At 44.3% G+C, this 21979-nt stretch overlaps 1 protein-coding gene across 1 annotated transcript in view; it reads right to left on the minus strand.

The window, feature by feature from the left end:
* LOC140202424 (uncharacterized) overlaps positions 1-21979 on the minus strand; it is a 68781-nt gene that overhangs the window by 11288 nt on the left and 35514 nt on the right. Inside the window, exons 5-9 of the mRNA XM_072267292.1 lie at positions 21800-21858; positions 20581-20744; positions 18348-18510; positions 15044-15235; positions 5604-5831 (exon numbers count right to left, since the gene is read on the minus strand). Coding sequence (XP_072123393.1) covers positions 5604-5831; positions 15044-15235; positions 18348-18510; positions 20581-20744; positions 21800-21858 — 806 coding nt within the window. The remainder of the gene's footprint in view (positions 1-5603; positions 5832-15043; positions 15236-18347; positions 18511-20580; positions 20745-21799; positions 21859-21979) is intronic.

Raw genomic sequence — 21979 nt, forward strand, 5'->3', positions numbered from 1 at the left:
AGATAAAGAACAGAATTTTTTAAAAAAGCAAATTCAAATACATAAGATAGCTTATATACATACAGTACTGTACAAATGTCTCGGGACATGTGTATATATAGCTATCTGCCTAAGACTTTTGCACAGTACTGCATATTATACCTTTCCAGTTATCAAATAACACTTAATTCTACTAAGCTAATACAATGCTGTCTGTTGTTTCTGTCTGCGCCTTGTGCACGTCGGGTGGCAACCTTGCTGTTTCTTTAGCATTTTTGTCTGTTTTTTATGAGGCCGAGTTGCTAGTTCGATGCTCAACCCAGCATGGATGGAAAGCGTGCAAGGAGCCGGCCAGATTCAAGCCAGGACGACTTACCTCAAAGTCCGGTGCGGATGCCACTACACCACCAGCTGGAATACAAAGCTAAGTGCTTTTATTTCTGTTTCCCAGTAACTTTCTTATTTTAACCAATATACAGTACTGTGCCAAAGTCTTAGGCATGCTAGCTATATATATATGTGCCTAAGTCTTTTGCACAGTACTGTAAATGATTGTATATCCATAAGGTGATTGATAGGAAATGATAAAGTAGCAATGCCTGAGGATGTGCAGAAGGGGGTTAATGGGTGGAGGTGTTGATCCTTACTGCTTGGGGAAAGTAACTGTTACTGAGTGTGGTGGTCGTGGTGTGAATGCCAAGTAACCTCTCCCCGAAGGGAGTGGAACGATCAGTGCTCGAGCAGCGTGGGTAGGATCCTTCATGATGTTGTTGGCCTTTTTCCAGCATCTTTTTGAACACGTCTTTCATAGCGGGTAGGCTGATGTTAATCATACATTAAGCAGTTTTAACTGCCCATTGTAGAACATTCCAAACGGCCTCAGTGCAGTTTCTGTACCATGCAGATGTGCAGCTTGTTAGTGTGCTCTCTGCTGCACATCTGTAGAAAGTAGAGTCTGTAGAATATAGATGTGCACAGTCCAGTTCTCTTCAGCCTCCTTAGAAAGTAGAGGCATCAGGGAGCCTTACTGATTGTAAGAGTATGTTCTGGGACCATGAGAGATGTGCACTCCCAGGAGTTTGAAACTGTTTGCAGTTTCTATTGCTGTGCCGCCAATGTAAAGAGGGTTGTGAGTGGTGCGAGTTCTGAAGTTGATAACCATCTCATGTCTTAGAACATAGAACATAGTACAGCACAGTACAGGCCCTTCGGCCCACAATGTTCTGCTGACCCTCAAACCCTGCCTCCCATATAAGCCCCACCTTAAATCCCTCCATATACCTGTCTAGTAGTCTCTTAAACTTCACTAGTGTATCTGCCTCCACCACCGACTCAGGCAGTGAATTCCATGCACCAACCACTCTCTGAGTGAAAAAACCTTCCTCTAATATCCCCCTTGAACTTCTCACCCCTTACCTTAAAACCATGTCCTCTTGTATTGAGCAGTGGTGCCCCGGGGAAGAGGTGCTGGCTATCCACTCTATCTATTCCTCTTATTATCTTGTATACCTCTATCATGTCTCCTCTCATCCTCCTTCTCTCCAAAGAGTAAAGCCCTAGCTCCCTTAATCTCTGATCATAATGCATACTCTCTAAACCAGGCAGCATGCTGGTAAGTCTCCTCTGTACCCTTTCCAATGCTTCCACATCCTTCCTATAGTGAGGCGACCAGAACTGGACACAGTACTCCAAGTGTGGCCTAACCAGAGTTTTATAGAGCTGCATCATTACATCGCGACTCTTAAACTCTATCCCTCGACTTATGAAAGCTAACACCCCATAAGCATTCTTAACTACCCTATCCACCTGTGAGGCAACTTTCAAGGATCTGTGGACATGTACCCCCAGATCCCTCTGCTCCTCTACGCTACCATGTATCCTGCCATTTACTTTGTACTCTGCCTTGGAGTTTGTCCTTCCAAAGTGTACCACCTCACACTTCTCCGGGTTGAACTCCATCTGCCACTTCTCAGCCCACTTCTGCATCCTATCAATGTCTCCCTGCAATCTTTGACAATCCTCTACACTATCTACAACACCACCAACCTTTGTGTCGTCTGCAAACTTGCCAACCCACCCTTCTACCCCCACATCCAGGTCGTTAATAAAAAATCATGAAAAGTAGAGGTCCCAGAACAGATCCTTGTGGGAAACCACTAGTCACAATCCTCCAATATGAATGTACTCCCTCCACCACGACCCTCTGCCTTCTGCAGGCAAGCCAATTCTGAATCCACCTGGCCAAACTTCCCTGGATCCCATGCCTTCTGCCTTTCTGAATAAGCCTACCGTGTGGAACTTTGTCAAATGCCTTACTAAAATCCATATAGATCACATCCACTGCTCTACCCTCATCTATATGCCTGGTCACCTCCTCAAAGAACTTTATCAGGCTTGTTAGACACAATCTGCCCTTCACAAAGCCATGCTGACTGTCCCTGATCAGACCATGATTCTCTAAATGCCCAGAGATCCTATCTCTAAGAATCTTTTCCAACAGCTTTCCCACCACAGACGTAAGGCTCACTGGTCTATAATTACCTGGACTATCCCTACTACCTTTTTTGAACAAGGGGACAACATTCGCCTCCCTCCAGTCCTCCGGTACCATTCCTGTGGACAACGAGGACCTAAGGATCCTAGCCAAAGGCTCAGCAATCTCTTGGAGCAGCCTGGGGAATATTCCATCAGGCCCCGGGGACTTATCTGTCCTAATGTATTTTAACAACTCCAACACCTCCTCTCCCTTAATATCAACATGCTCCAGAACATCAACCTCACTCATATTGTCCTCACCATCATCAAGTTCCCTCTCATTGGTGAATACTGAAGAGAAGTATTCATTGAGGACCTCGCTCACTTCCACAGCCTCCAGGCACATCTTCCCACCTTTATTTCTAATCGTTGTTGACATTAAGGAAGAAGTTATTTGCTTGAGGAAACTAATCATAGAAAATATATAACACAGATGGAGGCCAGGTTTGTAGCCCTGCAGGTCACATGAAGGCCTACTTACCGTGTGCTTTTTGAATGTGATGAAGTTCTGCCTCTACCAACTTTTCAGTTAGTTAGTTCCATGCCACTATCATTCTCTGGGATGGGGAAGAAAGTCCTTATCTCCTCATACTCCTTATACCAGCTTAAATCTATGCCTCCCCCATTTTTTTAGCTCTTGACAAACAGAAGTAGATTCTTTCTATTTGTGTATGTCCTTCATAATTTTATACACTTGTTTCTCCTCAAACTCTTGTTCCAAGGGAACACCCTTAGCTTCATTGATCTATCACCAACGCTACAATTTTTCATACCTGACTACATTCTTGCAAATCTCCTCTGCATTTGCAATGTGGTGACTGTTGTTCAACTAATTGGTTTCACAAAAACCTCCCAGCTCTTTATATTCCATGCCTTAACTAATAAAGAAATGCATACCACATCCCCTTTTACCCAGTTTATTAACCTGTCCTGCTAGCTTTGAGCATGTGTGGATGTTCATTCCAAAGTCGATGTTCATTCTCCCATTTCTTATGTATTCACTTGCCTGATTACACCTCCCTAAACACATAGCTTCCTAGGGATTATAATTCTCTTCAATTTTCTACCCATTTAACCAACCTTTCTCCGTGCTCCTGCAATTAACCTTTCCTTCTTCCTCTTGCAAACATAGCCAATTTTTGTATCATGCAAACTCCTTGTGTACCCCAGGTTACTGAGAGAGGTAAGAGAAGCAATTGCTTGACTAATATCTTCAAGTCCACTTTAGCCACAGGCAAGGTTCCGGATAACTGGTGAGTAGCTAATGTTCCATTATTCAAGAAGGGAACTAGGGATAATCCTGGAAACTATAGACTGGTGAGTCTCATGTCAGTGGTAGGGAAGTTACTGGAAAGAATTCTTAGGAACAGGATTTATGAGCATTTGGAAAACTATGGCCTAATTAGGGAGGGGCAGCATGGCTTTCTATAGTGCAAGTTGTGTCTCAATAGCTTGATTGAGTTTTTTAAACATGATGAAGGTAAAGCTGTGCATGTTGTCTACATGGATTTTTTTGAGACAATTGAAAAGGTCCCTCATGGGAGGCTCATCCAGAAGATTAAGAAGCATGAGCTACATGTGAATTGGCCCACTTGTATTCAGAATAGAAGACGGAGAATAGTGGTGAAAGGGACATGTTCTAGCTGAACGTCTGTGATTGGTGGTGTTACTCATGGTTCTGTACTGGGATCTCTGCTGTTTTGTGATGTATTCAAATGACTTGGATGTAAATGTAGATGGGCGAATTACTAAGGTTGTAGATGATATAAATATTGGTGGTGTTGCGGATAGCGTAGAAGATTGGCAAAAGAATACAATAGAATATAGATCATTTGGAGATATGGGCGGAGAACTAGCAGATGGCGTTTAACCCAGACAAATGTGAAGTGTTGCATGTTGGTAGGTCAAATGCAAAGAGACAGTACACGGTTAAGGCAAGATGATTAACAGTGTTGATGAGCAGAGAGATCTTGGGGTTCAAGTTCAAAGCTCCCTGAAAATGGCTACACAAGTTGAAAGGGTGGTTAAGGCATGTGGCATGCTTGGCTTTATTAGTCAAGGCATTGAGATCAAAAGTAAGAAAGTTATGTTGCAGCTTTATAAAACTCCAGTTAGGCTGCATCTGGAGAATTGCATACAGTTCTGGTCACACCATTATAGGAAGAACATCAAGGCTTTGGAAAGGGTGCAGAAGAGATTTACCAGAATGCTGCCTGGATTAGAGGCATGTAGTTGGGGACCAACTTGGAGATTGGACAAACTTGGGTGGTTTTCTCTAGACAAGTGGAGGCTGAGGGGAGATCTGATAGAGGTTAACAAGATTAAGAGCGGCATAGATAGAGTAAACATACGGTATCATTTTCCCAGGGTTGAGATCTCTAATACCGGGGGGCATGCATTTAGAGCAAGAGTGGTTAATTTCAAAGGGGCAGGTTTTTTAAACAGAGGAATGGATGCCTGGAATGTGCTACCAGGTGTGGTGGTAGAGGCAGATACATTAGGGACTTTTAAGAGATGTTTAGATAGTCACATGAATGTGAGGAAAATGGAAGAATGTGCACATTGTGTAGGCAGAAGAGATTAGTTGGTAATTTGATTACGAATTTAATTGGCTTGGTACAACATTATGGGCCAAAAAGCCTGCTGTACTGGTCTATGTTCTATGTTTTTTTTTACCTAAAAGGCCCTATTTTTAATAACTTAGGGAGTCCAGAGACAGATAAGTCATTTTTAAAATGAAACACACAATTTTTTTGACCAGAATCTGGACACTTCTTTCACATCAGGCAGTAGGACAGATAGACCTCGCACGGAGATTCCAGATGAGGAGACTCGGACAACAGCCTAGAGATTCCAGATACTAGGGACACAGAAGTTGGCTAGAAATTCCAAGCAGTAGAGACTTGTTAAACTGCCTTGGGCCCAGTAGATATTAACCAGAGATTTCAAGTACTAAAGAGGCCATTGATCTTGGCACTGGAGAGGCAGACCATGGCTGAAGCACCTGAGCTTCTATATATGAGGATCTCTGACTTTTATTGAAATTCAACCACTTTCTGTTTAACTGCATTTTGCTAAATCATCTTTACCTGTGTCTGAAAGCTGGTTGACCATGATGCCCAGTCCTATGGCTGCTGTACGTCCCAGTCACCGATTCTTCATAGCAAGAGTAGAAACTGGTGTCCAAGATCTGCAGATGGATCAGCTCATCTGAGTTACTGAATCCAGGGTTGTCCAAAGAATTCACAGAGAAGCTGAGCCAGGACTGGGACCGGTGTTGATTGGAGAAGTCATCAAAGCGACTGAACCGCTTGTAACTGGAAAAGGAAAACTGCAATAGTCACAACAACCTTCCTGGAGTGTTTGTATCTGGACACTTGGCCTTGGTGAAGGGTTTTTGGAAGGAGGATGGGACAAGATTTTCCATCTTATTCTCAACCCCAGTTCTGCCATTATGGGAGACCAAGGTCAAGTGGTGTAGTGGCAATGGAGAGTAGAGGTCCAAGAATATTTGGAATATTGTAAGCAATTTTGGACTCCGTATCTAAGGTAACGTGCTGCCACTGAAAAGATTTCAGAAAATGTTTGTAAGATTGATCCTGGGAACCTGAGGTGGAGAGTGTTTGATGGCTCAGCAACAGTTCAGAAGGATATGAGGGTGGAATCTTATTGAAACCCACTGAATAGTGAAAGGCCAGGATAGAATGGACATGGAGAGGATGTTTCCATTAGACCATAAGGATAGAATGGACATGGAGAGGATGTCCAGGATAGAATAGACTGGAGACGATGTTTCCATTAGATCATAAGGAAAATTCAGCCTATTCAGTCTTCCCCGCCGTTGCATTACAGCTCATTTATTATTCCTCTCAACCCCATCCTCCCTTTGACACCCTGATTAATCAAGAATCTATCAACCTCTGCCTTCAATATATCTAATAACTTGGCCTGCACAGTCGTTTATGGCAAAGAATTCTGTATGTTCCCCACCCTTAGACTGAAGAATTTTTTTTTCTCAATTCTGTTCTAAATGGACGTCCCTCAATTATGAGGCTGTGCCCTCCAATCCTAGACTCCCCAACTATGGGAAACATCGACTCTGCCCAGACTTTCCAATATTCGACAAGTTTCAATGAGATCCCACAGCATTCACCCCCCCCCCACCCGCCCCTCTCATGCTTTGAAAGTCCAGCGAGTCCAGAGCAATCAAATGCTCCTTGTGTGTTAACCTTTTCATTCCTGGGATCATTCTCGTGAACCTCCTCTGGACTTTTGCCAGCATGTCCTTCCTGAGATAAGGGGCCCAAAACTGCTCACAATACCCCCAAGTGCGCTCTAACCAATACCTACAAAGCCTCAGAATTACATCCTTGCTTGTGTACTCTAGACCCCTCGGAATTAATGCTAACATTATATTTGCCTTCCTTACCACTGACTCTACTTGCAAGTTAACCTTTAGAGAATTCTGATTGAGGACTCCCAAGACCCTCTACACCCCTGAATTTTGTATTTTATCCCTATTTACAAAATAGTTCACACTTTCATTCTTTCTGCCAAAATCCATAACCCTGAACTTCCCTACACTATATTCCAACTGCCACTTCTTTTCCCGTTCCTCCAATCTGTCTTAAGTCCTTCTGTAGACACCCTGATTCCGCAACGCAACATGCCCTTCCACCTCTCTTCGTGTCATCTGCAAACTTGGGTCACAAAGCCATCAATTCTTTCATCAAAATCATTGATGTGCAAGGTGAAAAGATGCGGTCCCAACACTGACTACTGTGGCACACCACTGGTCACTGGCAGCCAACCAGAAAAGGCTGCCTCTATTCCCACTCTTTGCCTCCACCAATCTGCCAAATTTCTATCCATTCTGGTGCCTTTCCTGTAATACCTAGGGCTCTTAGCTAACTCTTTCAGAATTCTGTGGTCTATCTGGTTCAGGTGAAATCTCCCTTCTGACCTTTCAGCTTCCCAAGCACCTTCTCCTCAGTGATAGCAATTTCTCCCCCCTGACACTCACATTTCCGGCATTCTGCTAATGTCTTCCACAGTGAAGACTGATGTAAAATACTTATTGTGTTCCTACACTATTTCTTTGCCCTCCGTTAATATCTGTCCAGCATCATTTTCCAGCAGACCAATATCCACTCTCGCCTCTCTTTTACTGCTTATACATGTGAAGAAAGGTTCTTGTATCCTCTTTTATATTATTGGCTAGCTAATCTTTTCTCTTTAATGGCTTTTGTAGTTGCTTTCTGTTGTTTTTTTAAAAACTTCCCAATCCTATACCTTCCCAGTAATTTTTGCTATATTAGATGCCCTTTCTTTTGCTTTTATGCTGTTTTTTGAGTTCCCTTGTCAGCCACAGTTGCTTCATCCTCCATTTCGAATACTTAATCTTTGGCATCCATCTTTCCCGTGCCTTCTGACTTTTCTCCAGAAACACCAGCCATTGCTGTTACACCGTCATCTCTGCTCATTTCCACTTCCAATCAACTTTAGCCAGTTTCTCTCTCATCCCTCTGCAATTCTCTTTCCTCACTGCAATACTGAAATATCTGGTCTTAGCTTCTCTTTCTCAAAGTGCAGGGTGAATTCTATCATATTATGATCACTGCTTCCTTAAGGGTTCCTTTACCTTAAGTTACCTAATCAAATCTGGGTCGTTACATAACACAATCTAGAATTGCTGTTCTGTTAGTGGGCTCAACCACAAACTGCTCTCAAAATTCAGCTTATTGGCATTCTACAAATTCCACCTCTTGTGATCTAGCACCAAGTGGATTTTCCCAATCTACCTGCATATTGAAAATACCCATGTTTATTGCAACACTGCCCTTTTGACACGCCTTTTCTATCTCTTGATTATTTCATAGCCCACATCCTGACTACTGTTTGGGGTCCTGTATATAACTCCCATCATGGTCTTTCTACCCTTGCAGCTTTTTAACTCCACCCATGAGGATTCTACATCTTTTGATCCTATGCCACCTCTTTCTAAGGAGTTGATTTCATTTTTTTCCCCAGTAGAGCCTCCTGCCTACCTGCAAGTCCTTTCAATGCAATGTCCTTTCAGGAGCAGAAGTAGGCCATTCAGCCCATGAAGTCTGCTCCGCCATTCAATCATGGACTGATCCAATTCTTTCAGTCATCCCCACTCCCCTGCCTTCACCCTATACCCTGGGTAATCAAGAACCTATCTATCTCTGCCTTAAATACACCCAATGACTTGGCCTCCACAGCAGCTCGTGGCAACAAATTCCACAGATTTACCTCCCTCTGACTAGAGTAATTTCTCCTCATCTCTGTTCTAAATGGATGTCTTTCAATTCTGAAGTCGTGCCCTCTTGTCCTAGACTCCCCTAACATGGGAAATAACTTTGCCATATCTAATCTGTCCAGGCCTTTTAACATTCAGAATGCTGCTATGAGATCACCCCTCATTCTCCTGAACTCCAGGGAATACAGCCCAAGAGCTGCCAGATATTCCTCATACAGTAACCCTTTCATTCCTGGAATTATTTTCGTGAATCTTCTCTGAACCCTCTCCAATGTCAAATAAAATAAGGAGCCCAAAACTGCACACAATACTCCAAGTGTGGTCTCACGAGTGCCTTATAGAGCCTCAACATCACATCCCTGCTCTTATATTCTATATCTCTAGAAATGAATGCCAACATTGCATTCACCGCCTTCACCACCAACTCCTAGAGGTTAACCTTTATGGTATCCCACACAAGGGCTCCCAAGTCCCTTTGCATCTCTGCATTTTGATTTCTCTCCCTGTCTAAATAATAGTCTGCCTGTTTATTTCTTCCACCAAAGTGCATGACCATACTTTCCAACATTGTATTTCATCTGCCACTTCTTTGCCCATTCCCATAAACTATCTAAGTCTCTCTGCAGGCTCTCTGTTTCCTCAACACTACCCGCTCCCCCACCTATCTTTGTATCATCGGCCATAGTCAAACTCATTGACGTACATCATAAAAAGCAGCATTCCCAACACCGACCTCTGTGGAACTTCACTGATAACTGGCAACCAGCCAGAATAAGATCCCTTTATTCCCACTCTGTTTTCTGCCGATCAGCCAATGCTCCACCCATGCTAGTAATTTCCCTGTAATTCCATGGGTTCTTATCTTGCTAAGCAGCCTCATGTGCAGCAGCTTGTCAAAGGCCTTCTGAAAATTCAAGTACACCATGTCTGCTGCTTCTCCTTTGTCTAATCTGCTTGTAATTTCTGCAAAAAATTTCAGTAGGTTAGTCAGGCAGGATTTTCCTTTCAGGAAACCATGCTGGCTTTGGCCTGTCTTGTCGTATGCTTCCAGGTGTTCCATAATCTCATCCCTAACAATCGATTCCAACAACTTTCCAACCACTGATGTCAGGCTACCAGGTCTATAGTTTCCTTTCTGCTGCCTCACACCATTCTTAAATAGCGGAGTAACATTTGTTAAGCTTCTAGCTAAGATCTTCTTCCAGCCACGACTTGTGGATGCCCACAGCATCATATATGCCAATTTCTAACTGCACCACAAGATCATCTACCTCATTCTGTATAATCATTCAAATATAACATCTTCACTCCTGTATTCATCACCCTTTTTGCTTTTACTCATGCCACTGACTGCAATTTTTCCCCATCATCTGCCCGTCCTTCCTCACAGTCTCGCTATATTCTGCATCTACTTGTGTACCAACTGCTCCATCCTCAGCACTATTACTCTGGTTCCCACCCCTGGCCAAATTAGTTTAAATCCTCCCCAACACCTCTGGCAAGCCTGCCCACAGGGATATTGGTGCCCCTCAAGTTCAGGTGTAACTGTCCCTTTTGTACAGGCCATACCTTTGCCAGAAGAGATTCCAATGATCCAGAAATCTGAAATCCTGCCCCCTGCACCAATTATTCAGCAACACATTCATCTGCCAAATCATCCTATTCTTACCTTCACTGGTGCGTGGCTCAGGCAGCAATCCAGAGGTTACTGCCCTGGAGGTCCTACTTTTCAGCATTCTGCCTCGGCAACTTTACAAGTTCTCTCTTCAGGACTTCCTCCCTTTTCCTACCTATGTCATTGGTATCAATATGTACCATAGCTTCCGGCTGTTCAGCCTTCTCCTTTAACATGCCGTGGACCTGATCCAAAACATCCTTGACTCTGGCAGCTGGGTGACAACATACTCTCTGGTGTTCCTTTCACATCCTCAGAATCTGCTTTCTGCTCCTCTAATTATGGAATCCCTTATCAATACTGCATTCTTCTTCTTCCCCCTTCTGAGCCTCAGTGCCAGAAACCTGGGCAGTGTGGCTTCCTACTGGTAGATCATCTCGTCTCCCCCCTCCCCAATCGTATCCAAAGTGGTATACCTATTATTGAGGTGAACAGTTACAGGAGTACTATGCTCTGGCTACCTATTCCTTTTCCCTCTTCTACAGTCACACTGGGCCTTCTTCCTGCAATTAGGGGTGACTATCTCCCTGTAGCTCCTATATATCATCGTGTCATTCTCATGTATGAGCTGAAGATTGTCAAGCTGCAGCTCCTGTTCCTTAACACAGTCTCTAAGGAGCTGCAGCTTAATGCACTTTGTGCAGATGTAGTTATCAGGGAGACTAGAGGTCTCCCAGATTTCCCACATCTCTTACAAGGAACTACCATTACCATTCTCAGCACACCAGCTATGTACTAATAGGAAAAAAAACTTACTAGAAACTACTTAGAACCTCTGCCTGTGCTTTCCCAAGTCCATTCTTGTCTAAGCCTGTTGAGCCAAAGCCGAACCATTCCAACAATGCCCGCTCCTTTCTTTTTATTGGCTCCACACTGACTGTCACCCACCAAGAAAATTTGGAGAGTCTTGGATAGAAGGGCATAGCCTCAGAATAAGGGGTTGTCCTTTTAGAAATGAGGTGAGGAATTTCTTCAGCCAAAGTGGTGAATCTATGGAATACAAGGCCACGCAGGGAATGTGGAGGCCAAGTCATCTGGTATATTTAAATTCATTGATAAAAGGGGTTGACTGGTTAAGGATTATGATTGAATGGTGATGCAGACCTGAAGGCCAAATGGCCCAATTCTGCTCCAATATCTTAAAAAATTAACAATAAGAACAAAAAAACCTGACAACAATTTGATATTGAAACTCTGGGATATTGCATTTGAGACAAGTCATAAATTTCTATACATTTGTCCATTTGGACTGGGTTGTAGATCCTCAAAGATAGTGAAGATTAGAGCCAAAAGTTTACTGGGTAAATTTTAGTCATTTCTTCGTTTTGCTCTAAATTTCCTGAGAATTGTTACTCAAACTAAGAACAATAAAAAGGCAAGTTCAAAACTGACTTCAAGGGTTTGAGGTGTTTCAGCTGTTGCATGAATCAGAGGCAGGGAGTCGGCCACTGTCAACACACTCTTGAAAAGGGGTCAGTAAATCTGGTTGGTGTGGTCCATATTAGGAATAAAGATGGGGTGTCTCAGGAGTTAGGCTCCAAATTATAAAGATATCATGGATAATAACAGGATTCAGGATTCTTGTGCAACCTTGTGTAGATGAAGACAGATCAGAAGAATTAACACATGGCTAATGGGCTAGTTTGGAAATAAAATGAAGTGTTGAAAATGTTACAAGTGCCAGGTGTCTGGAGATACTGACTGGTTCTGGGATAGGAGAGAACTGCACTAATTGAAACAGGACCCACACACTGCAGGAAAGGATAAGTAGGGAAATGGCAAAATTTTGAAGCACAAAAATTGGGGAACAGACAAATATGAACTTTCATTTGGAAGTGAAAACACAGGAAAGAATAAAGATAGATATTGATAGCAAGCCAGCAAATAGAGTTAAGATGATTAAGTAAAAGGAAATCCTAATTAAAAATATAGTTATGTTCAAAGGAATCAAACACAAGGATTACTGGGGCAGGGTAATGGAAAGATCAAGACTAGGAATTAAACAAGGCAGGGCCTGACCTAATTAGAATAGAGAGATGAAAAGGGAAGGGGGAATAGGAAGAACTTGATAGATTTCTCCTATAACTTAGCAGAACCTTGATAGTGTTTTCAAAGGCAATAGAGAAAGGTGGCACAACTGTAAGACTCCTTTAGGGTTGGATGGGGTAGGAAATGAAATACAGACCAGATCAGAAATCGAGAGAATGCACTTTATGGAGATTCAAAAGGTCGCAGATACTGGAACCTGGAGCAGAAGATTGTGGGAGATACAGCACTGATAGAGTAGACAATAATCCCTCCACCTCCACTGATGCTGTCTGACCCACTGGGTGCATTTTGTTGTTTCGTTGCCCAGGAGGTAATTTAACTGAGGGAATGAAGTTGGTCCTGAGGTAATAAACAGCAATGTGCAATGATCAGAATACTTACACAATTTTGCTGCTACTGATTAACCTCAGGAGGGGTGACAGGCAAACTGCCACTCGTATCTCATAAATAAGTACAGGTCCGCGCAGTGAGAAGTTGGTAACGCCACAGCGATTAATGGCTAGAAACCCATATTCCCACATCCTCGTAATTGCCCTTCTCAGGGATCCTGCAGGCAGGAAAAAACCACAACACCTTAACGAGTGTAATTTCCCTGTGGATTAGATGGAGGAGCAATGCTGAGCGTAACTACCAGTACCACTGTCTGAGTTTTCAAGGTGCAGTCGCTGCATCCAGAGCCTCAGGGCTAGGGAAGAGGAATTTTGAAAAGGGATGAATTTGCGGCCTCTGATCCCTGGCATTTACCATACAGAAACTACTCCATCAGTCCAACAGTGCCAGCCAGTCGGGGGGGGGGGGGGGGAGGGAGAGCTGGAAGTATAAACAGTAAAAATTCTGCAGCTACTGGAAATCCAGAGCAACACACACAAAATGCTGGAAGAACTCAGCAGGCCAGGCAGCATCTGTGGAAATGAACAAACAATCAATGCTTTGGACCAAGACCCTTCTTCAGGACTGGAGAGGAAGGGGGAAGACGCCAGAGTAAAAAGTGGTGTTGGGGGGGAGAGGATAGCGGGAGGTGATGAGTAAAGGCAGGTGGGTGGGAAAGGTAAAGGACTGGAGAGGAAGGAATCTAATTGGAGAGGAGAGGGGACCATAGGAGAAAGGTAAGGGGGTGGTGGGCACCAGGGTGAGTTGATAGGAAGGTAAGAACAGTAAGAGGCCAGAGTGGTTAATAGAAGAAGAGGGCGGGGGGGGAGTATTTTTTTTAACATATATTTATGCCATCAGGTTGGAGACTACCCAAATGGAATACGAGGCATTGCTCCTTCACCCTTAGGGTGGCCTCATCGTGGCACAAGAGGAGGCAATGGACTGACATGTCATAACAAGAATGGGGATGGGAATTCAAATGGTTGGCCACCAGGAAATTCCACTTCTGGCAGATAGAGCAAGGTGCTCAACAAAGCAGTACCCCAATTTATGTCAATGTAGTGGATGCCACATTGGGAACACCAGATACAATAGCAGTCTGGCAGGTGAAATGCTGCCCCACCTGGAAGGGCAGTTCGGTTGGCCTGTGTGGAGGTGAAGGCCATTTGCAGGGATAAGTCACGTAAGGAATGTTGATAGGGAGGGGCGAATGGACAAGGGAATCATGAAGGGAGCAATCCTTACAGAAAGCAGAGAGGGGAGAAGATAAAGATGTGTTTGCTAGTAGGATCCCTTTGGAAGTGGCAGAAATTGTGGAGAGCGATGTGTTGGATACAGACGCTCATGGGTGGTAAGTGAGGACAAGAGGAACTATCATTTTTAAAGGGGTGAGCGCAGATGTTCAGGAAATGGAGGAGATGTGGGTGAGGGCAGTGTCAATGGTGGAGGAAATGAAACCCCATTCTTTGAAGAAGGAGGACATCTCTGATGTTGTGCAAAGGAAAGCCTCATTCCGGGAACAGCTGTGCCAGAGACAAAAGAACTGAGAAAAGGAAATAGCATTTATACAGGCAACACAATGTGAAGAGATACAGTTAAGGTAGATGTGGGAATTGGTAGGTTTATAAAAGATATCAGTCAACATTTTGCCTCCAGAGATGGAGACAAAGAGATCGAGAAAGGGGAGGGAGGTGTCAGAAATGGGCCAAGTGAATTTAAGGGCAGGATGGCAGCTGGAGGCAAAGTTGATGAAATTGATGAGCTCAGTATGGGTGCATGAAGCAGTGCCAGTACAGCCATTGGTGTAGTGGAGCAAGAGTTGGGAGCATTACCGAGGAAGGCATGGAACATGGACTGTTCTACATAGCCAATGAAAAGGCAGGCATAGCTGGAGCCCATGCTGTGCCCATGGCTACTCCTTGAGTCGGAAGGAAGTGGGAGGAGCTGAAGGAGAAATTGTAGTGTGTGGACCTTTTCTGCCAGCTGGAGGAGGGGAACTGGAAGTATGATCCTTATCCCTCCGGGAGGTGGGTTCCAGAGAACTGCTGAGCACAGATTCACTCTTCAGCCCATTTGAAGGGGGCTTCCTGCACAGGTTGGGCAAGGCCCCCACCCCACCCTCCAACACCGGCTGCCACGACTGTGCTCACCTACTCCTGGTCTGGTCTGTTTTTGCCTCAGTCAGCACGACTTTGAACCGTCTCAGGACTGCGAAGGCCACGGCTGCCAGCACAACCAGCAAAGCAAACACCACGCCGAAGGCAATGGCTATCAGGATCTGGTTGGTCATTCTGTGGTCACACCGGGGTCCCATGAACCAATAATCAGAACCTACGGGACACCTGCAGTGAAATGAGATGGACATCAGCTGAAATATTTTACAAGGCTCAGTAATCCTGTCTGAAAATGAGACAAGCCAGTCCCACCCACCCACGCACCCAACAGCTTTCCTCTGATAAACAACTCATTTACGGCTCTTCAAACTCTTGCCTGATTCTTGTCTGCCCAGTCTATTCCCATCACCTAGTCAGACACCCTCAAACCTCAAAACACAATACTCTCTGCAGGAAGTACTCGCAATCCCCCTCGTACTCCAGTTTGTGGTCAATTATTTCTGGGTTGTGAGTGTCTGACACCCCCACCCCCCAGGAGGAAGTTTACAAACCATGGTGCCCTGAGTAGGGAGTTAGACACAAGTATAACGAAGGATGGAGATCGATTTTCAAAGTGAAATTAGAATGTGATGTAACAGTGGGGACGGTGAGACTCCCATGAACCTGCTGCTCTTGAATTTCAACTGCTGGAGATCTATGGCAAGTTTAAAAAGTCTTGGTGAGTTACTGCAGAGCCTCGTTGGTGGTGAGTGTGTGTTGGGGGGTACGTGGTGGTAGTGGGTAGGCTACCCATTAAGGAGCTACTTTGTCCAGGATGGTACTGAAGTCTTTGAGAGTTTTTGGAGAGATCCTTATTTTCCCTTCACACTCCCTTCCTTACGTTTTGGGGGGAATTGTAGAGTTGGAGAGCAAGAGTACGTAGAACGGGAACAGACCATCAGCCCACATTGTCCGCACTGACTATGGTGTCAGTCCAGGCTTGCCACACTTGCCTGCACACCATGAAATATGTCATTTTGTGGCAGCAGTACAGAGCATGACATAAAAATACTGTACCTTACAACACTAAATGGTGCAAAGAGAATAGGGTCAGGACCCACCCGCTACACACCATCACCACTGCCCTGGAAACCTAAATCATGTTATAAGAACAGCAACTGGCTCGTTGTCATGGAGTATTACAACATAGAAACAGATCCTTCAGCCCAACTCATCCATGTTGATCAAGGAGTCCACTTAAGTTAGTTCCATTCGCTCATGCTTAGATCAAATCCCTCTTATCCTTCCCTCTCCAAGTATCTTTTAAATTTTGTTAATGTGCCTGCCTCGACCACTTCCTCTATCTCCATATACTGACTATCCTCACCAAAAAAGTGTTGTTCTTCAGGTCCCTTTTAAATCTTATCCCTTTCACCTTAAACCTATGCCCTCTACTTTTTGGTCTGAAGTGGTTCAGAAAAGCTCGCTCTATATTACAGATAACATTCTGAGAACGCTGCCTGGATTAGAGAGCATGTCCTATGAGGATAGGTTGAAAGAGGTAGAGTTTTTCTCTTTGGAGCGAAGGAGGATGAGAGTTGACTTAATCCAGGAGTACAAGATGATATGCGACACAGACAGAATGGACAACCAGTGACTTTTTCCCAGAGTGGAAATGGCTAATACAGGGGGGCATAATTTTAAGTGATTGGAGTAAAGTATGGAAGGGGGAGGGGATGTCAAAGGTAAGTTTTTTTGAAAATTTAGAGAGAGAATGGTGGGTGCTTGGAACATGTTTGCTGGGGATGGTAGTAGAGGCAGATAAATTAGGGACATTTAGGATACTCTTAGTAGGCACATGGATGAAAGAAATCTGGAGTAATCAAAGTTCAAAGTAAATTATCGAAGTATGCACATGTCACTATATACTAACTTGAGATTCATTTATTTGCAGGCATTTACAGAAAAATAAAGAAACGCAATAGAATTAAATAAAAACACTGACAAATCACCAATATGCAGAAGACAAATTGTGCAAAATAAAATAATACTGAGAAGATGAATTGTAGAGTCCTTCACAATGAGCCTAGATGTTGTGGAATCACTTCAGAGTTTAGCTGGTTCAGAAGCCTGATAGTCGTAGAGTAACAACTGTTCCTAAACCTAGTGGTGTGGGTCCTAAGGCTCCTGTATCTCCTGCCTGATGGTAGTAGTGAGAAGAGAGCATAGCCTGGATAGTAAGTCATGGATGATGAACACTGCTTTCTTATGGCAGTTCTCCTTATAGATGTGCTCAATGGTGGGGAGGGCTTTGTCTGCGATGGACTAAGCTGTATGCACCAGTTTTTGTAGACTTTCCATTCTTAGACATTGGTAATTCTATACTAAGCTATGATAGTTCTAGTCAGAATACTCTCCACAAGCATCTACACAAGTTTGTCAAGGTTTTAGATAACATGCCGAATCTGCACAGACTTCTAAGTAAGTAAAGGCACTGTCATACTTTTGTGTGCCGGTCCCAGTACAGATCCTCTGATATGATAACGCCAATAAATTTAAAGTTACAGACCCTCTCTACCTCTGATCCTGGCTTTACATCTCTTACTAACTCTTCCTTCAGTTAGTCCTGACGAAGGGTCTCGGCCTGAAACATCGACTGTACCTCTTCCTAGAGATGCTGCCTGGCCTGCTGCGTTCACCAGCAACTTTGATGTGTGTTGCCTGGCTTTATGTACCTCTGGTTTCTTCTTATCAGTAATCAGTGGTTTCTCTGACATTTAGTGAGAGGTTGTTATTGTGGAACTATTCAACCAGATTTTCAATCTCTCTGCTATATGCTGATTTATCACCACCTTTGATTCAGCTAACAACGGCGTTGTCAGCAAACTTAAATATGGCATTGGAGCTGTACTCAGCCTCTCAGTCATAAGTGTAAAGCAGGAAGAGCAGGAGGCTAAGCACACTGCCTTGTTGTGCACCTGTGCTAATGGTGATTTTTGAGAAGTTGTTGCCAATCCAAACTGACTTGGGTCTGCAAGTGAGGAAATCGAGGATCCAATTGCACAAGAAGATATTGAGACCTAGGACTTAGAGCTCATTGATTAGTTTTGAGGGGAAGATGGTACTGAATGCTGAGCTAGAGTCAGTGAAGAGCATCCTGATGTATGCATCTTCACTGTCCAGATGTTCCATGGTTGAGTGAAGAGCCAATGAAATAGCATCCGGTGTTGACTTGTTGTGACTAGCGGGGAGGGAAGGGTTTGATTGATCTTGGAGTTGGTTAAAGGGTCAGTACAACATCGTGGGCTGGAGACCCTATACTGTTCTGTAATGGGCACACACAACATGCTGTATCACTTACTGGCACATGGGTGCCTGGCCCCGGTTGTGAGTGCAGATGCCGCTGTTTTTGCAGTAGCCAGTGTGGCAGAGAGACGTACAGCTGACATTTCCTGACTTGCTGTGAACACACTGGAAGCCATTCTGGCAGAAAAGCACCTCACCACACAAAGCAATTACCTTTTCTGTAGAGAGAAATAGAGAGAAAAAAGCATAAGGGAATTTTATCTGAGGGAGATTTCACCCCTCCTCCTTCGAAAGTGCTAACTCAGATTGCGATCCACTTCCACATATTATTTAATGTGGAATTCCACAAGAATGATGGAACATCAGAACGTACAGTTGCACCTTCCCCCTCATAGCTCGTGCATTATTAAATCCAACACCTGTCAAATACTTAATTCTGTAATTCTTAATATCTATGCATTTTTAAAAAAAATCTTTCAGTTCATTGTTCTGATATTTTCAATTGATCCCAGAAGCTCCAGAATGCTCTGCCCTTTCTTGCAAGGATTTGTTTCTTGATGGGTGACCCCGCTCTTATTATAAAGTCACACTCGTTGTCCTGCACTCCCCCATGAACAGAAATAAGTTCCTTCTATCTACATGGTCAACATAAAAATCTTGTTTAGGTAACCAATTTAGTCACCAGTTTGGAGGAGACTATTTGGTCCATTGTCCCATGCCAGCTCCCAACACAGCAGTCCCATTCTTATAAACAGGAGAAAATCTGCAGATGCTGGAAATCCAGAGCAACACAGATAACATGCTGGAGGAACTTGGCAGGTCAGGCAGCATCTATGGACATGAATAAACAGCCAACGTTTCAGGCCGAGACTCTTCAGGACTGAGAAGGAAGAGGGAAGATGCCAGCATAAAAAGGTGGGGGGTGGGGGGGAAGGAGGCTAACTGGAAGGTGGTAGGTGAAGCCAGGTGAGTTGAAAAGGACAAGGGCTGGAGAAGAAAGAATCTGATAGAGGAGAGTGGGCCATGGGAGAATAGGAAGGAGGAGTGGATCCAGGTGGAAATAATGGGCAGGCAAGAATAAATGTAAGGTCAGAGTGGGGAATAGGGGAAGTGGGAGGGGACATTTGTTCACTGGAAGGAGAAATCAATATTTATGTTATCAGGTTGGAGGCTACCTAGATGGAATATTAGGTGTGCTCCTCCACCCTGAGGGTGGCCTTGTCTTGGCCGAAGAGAAGGCCGTGGATCAATGTGTCGGAATAGGAATCACAATTAAAATGCTTGACCACTAGGAAGTCCACTTGTGGCAGAGGTGCTTGATGAAGCAGTCCCCCAATTTACGACGGGTCTCACCAATGTGGAGGAGGCCGCATCGGGAGCACCAGAACACAACACGCCCTGGCAGATTCACAGGTGGAGTGTTGTCTCACCTGGAAGGACTGCCTGAGGCCCTGAATGGAGGTGAGGGAGGAGGTATATGGGCAGGTGTAGCTGCTTGCAGGGGTAAGTGGGGAGGAAAGAATAGACAAGGGAATCGCGGAGAGAGCATGTCTCATGTTATGATGATGCTGGGATGTATGCAGACACTTGCGGGCTGGCCCCAGCACATCCTTAGGTGTGTTAGTTGTTAATTGATGTTCATGTGATAAATAAATCTGAATTTGCAACATGCCCATCAGCTTCCTTTAGATTCTTCAGTACCCTGTGGACTGGGAAGCAGCTTAGCTTTCAGGTACCATGGACAGAACAAGTTGCAAACCCTCCATCTCTAGGGACTCATTGAATCATCCAAACCCCTTTCTTGGTCTTGTGTATCCTCCCAAGGCAAAACCCTAGTGGAACACCACCATGCTGCAGAGGAGAGTGCGATGAAACCACCAAGAAAATAAAACACAAAGTGTGCTACCCAGCAAGAGCTGCCACAGGAAGCCATGAGAATTTGGAATTGGCTCTGATTGGGGCAAGTACCAGTGTGAGGTACTAACGGGTATAAACAGTTTTGGAGAAAGTCAGCTGATAAAACCATGTAGAACGTTAACAAATCCACACGACTCTGATGGTCACATTACTGAGATAAACTCATTCTCCTGACGAGTGTTAAACTCAAACTGGGATTATAATTGTTAGCTCATACTGGCTCAATGAGCACCCTTCATCTTCCTTATTCAACAAGGAAGACGACAAGAGAAAGCCCCTGTACTGTGGGAGACCCAGGGAAGCATGCTCTTCCCTCCATGGCCAGGAACATGATACACTTGGAAAAGGTAGGATACTTTGACAACAGCTACCTGTTACGTACACCGTCACCACTCGTGCACCGGCAATCTCAAAGCCACCGGAAATCACATGCCGCAGACCACTGACAGTGAAGATGCGGTCGGGCTCCAACAGAAAAGACTGGATTTTCGTCAATCTGAAGATGGCATCGAATTCAATCTGCACACTTCCCGCACTGTGAACGTGCAATAGTGAAATTAATAATGCAACAGCAACAAAACTGTAGCCTATTACCAGAGAGGGATTAACCACACCCAGAATGTCCACACACACACACACACACACACACACACCATCGACAGACTGCAGAAGGTAGCAAGAGAAATCAAACCGTGACATGCTGAGTAGCCACAGACTCCGCAGAGAGCACACAGATTGTCCATGGAAATTAACACTGGACAGGACACAGCTCAGCACATCGTGGAAACCAGCTTCCCTCCATGGAGTTTGTTTAAGCTTCACGCCGGCTCAGCAAGACATAATCAAAGACCCCACTCATCCCAGACAGTCTCCCCTCTCCCCCCCCCCCCCGCCCACCAGGTAGAAGATACAAAAACCTGAAAGCAAGTCCCACAAGGCTCAAGGACAGCTTCTACTCCGTTGTTCTTCGATTACTGAGCGGTCTTCCAGTACGGTAAGATGGGCTCTTGACTTCACAGTCCACATCAATATGACTTTACTCCTTATTGTCTGCCTGCACTTCGTCTGCAACTGTAACATTTTATTCTGCATTCTGTTATTGTTTTACCTTGTGCTACCTCAATGCACTGTGTAATGAGCTGCTCTGTATGCAGGACGAGTTTTCCACTGTCCCTTTGTACATGTGACAATTATAATCCAATTTATAATTGAGGAAAGGACCTGGACACATACACACAGACCTTCCACAAACACTCACCTGACAGCCAGAAGACATCTGCAGCGTTAGACAACATGCAAAAGGGGAATCAGACCTGCTTTAAGAGCATCCACAGACATTAGACCCATACACCAACATTAACCAGAGAGGCCGGTAACAGCATCCATGGGTTCACCATTACTAAACCAGATAACTAGGCAATGCACAGCCCTCCAATGAGTTAGTGATAGAGCCATTTCCAAAGCGTTTTTCAGGATGGAAGAAATGAGAGGTTTGTCTATTACTGCAGAGAAAAGCCAATAAACATTCAGGGTGCCTGAGAAGTGATCTTTCCATTAGCTGAGTGAAGCAGTTTGTTAAATCTTCATCACCTAAAGCATTTAATCTGCAGCTGCAGAAACCCAGGAATCTTGTCATAAAAAGGAGAAATCTGTGGGGAAAAAAGGAGAGAGGTTTTGTAATTTTCTTTCCAAATAAGCATAAAGACCTGAGAATGTGAGTAGTAGACAGGTGATAGTGACAGTCTGCGTGACCACCCTGTGATGGAGACA

This window comes from Mobula birostris, chromosome 9 (assembly GCF_030028105.1).
Source record: "Mobula birostris isolate sMobBir1 chromosome 9, sMobBir1.hap1, whole genome shotgun sequence".
NCBI classification, from domain to species: Eukaryota; Metazoa; Chordata; class Chondrichthyes; order Myliobatiformes; family Myliobatidae; genus Mobula; species Mobula birostris.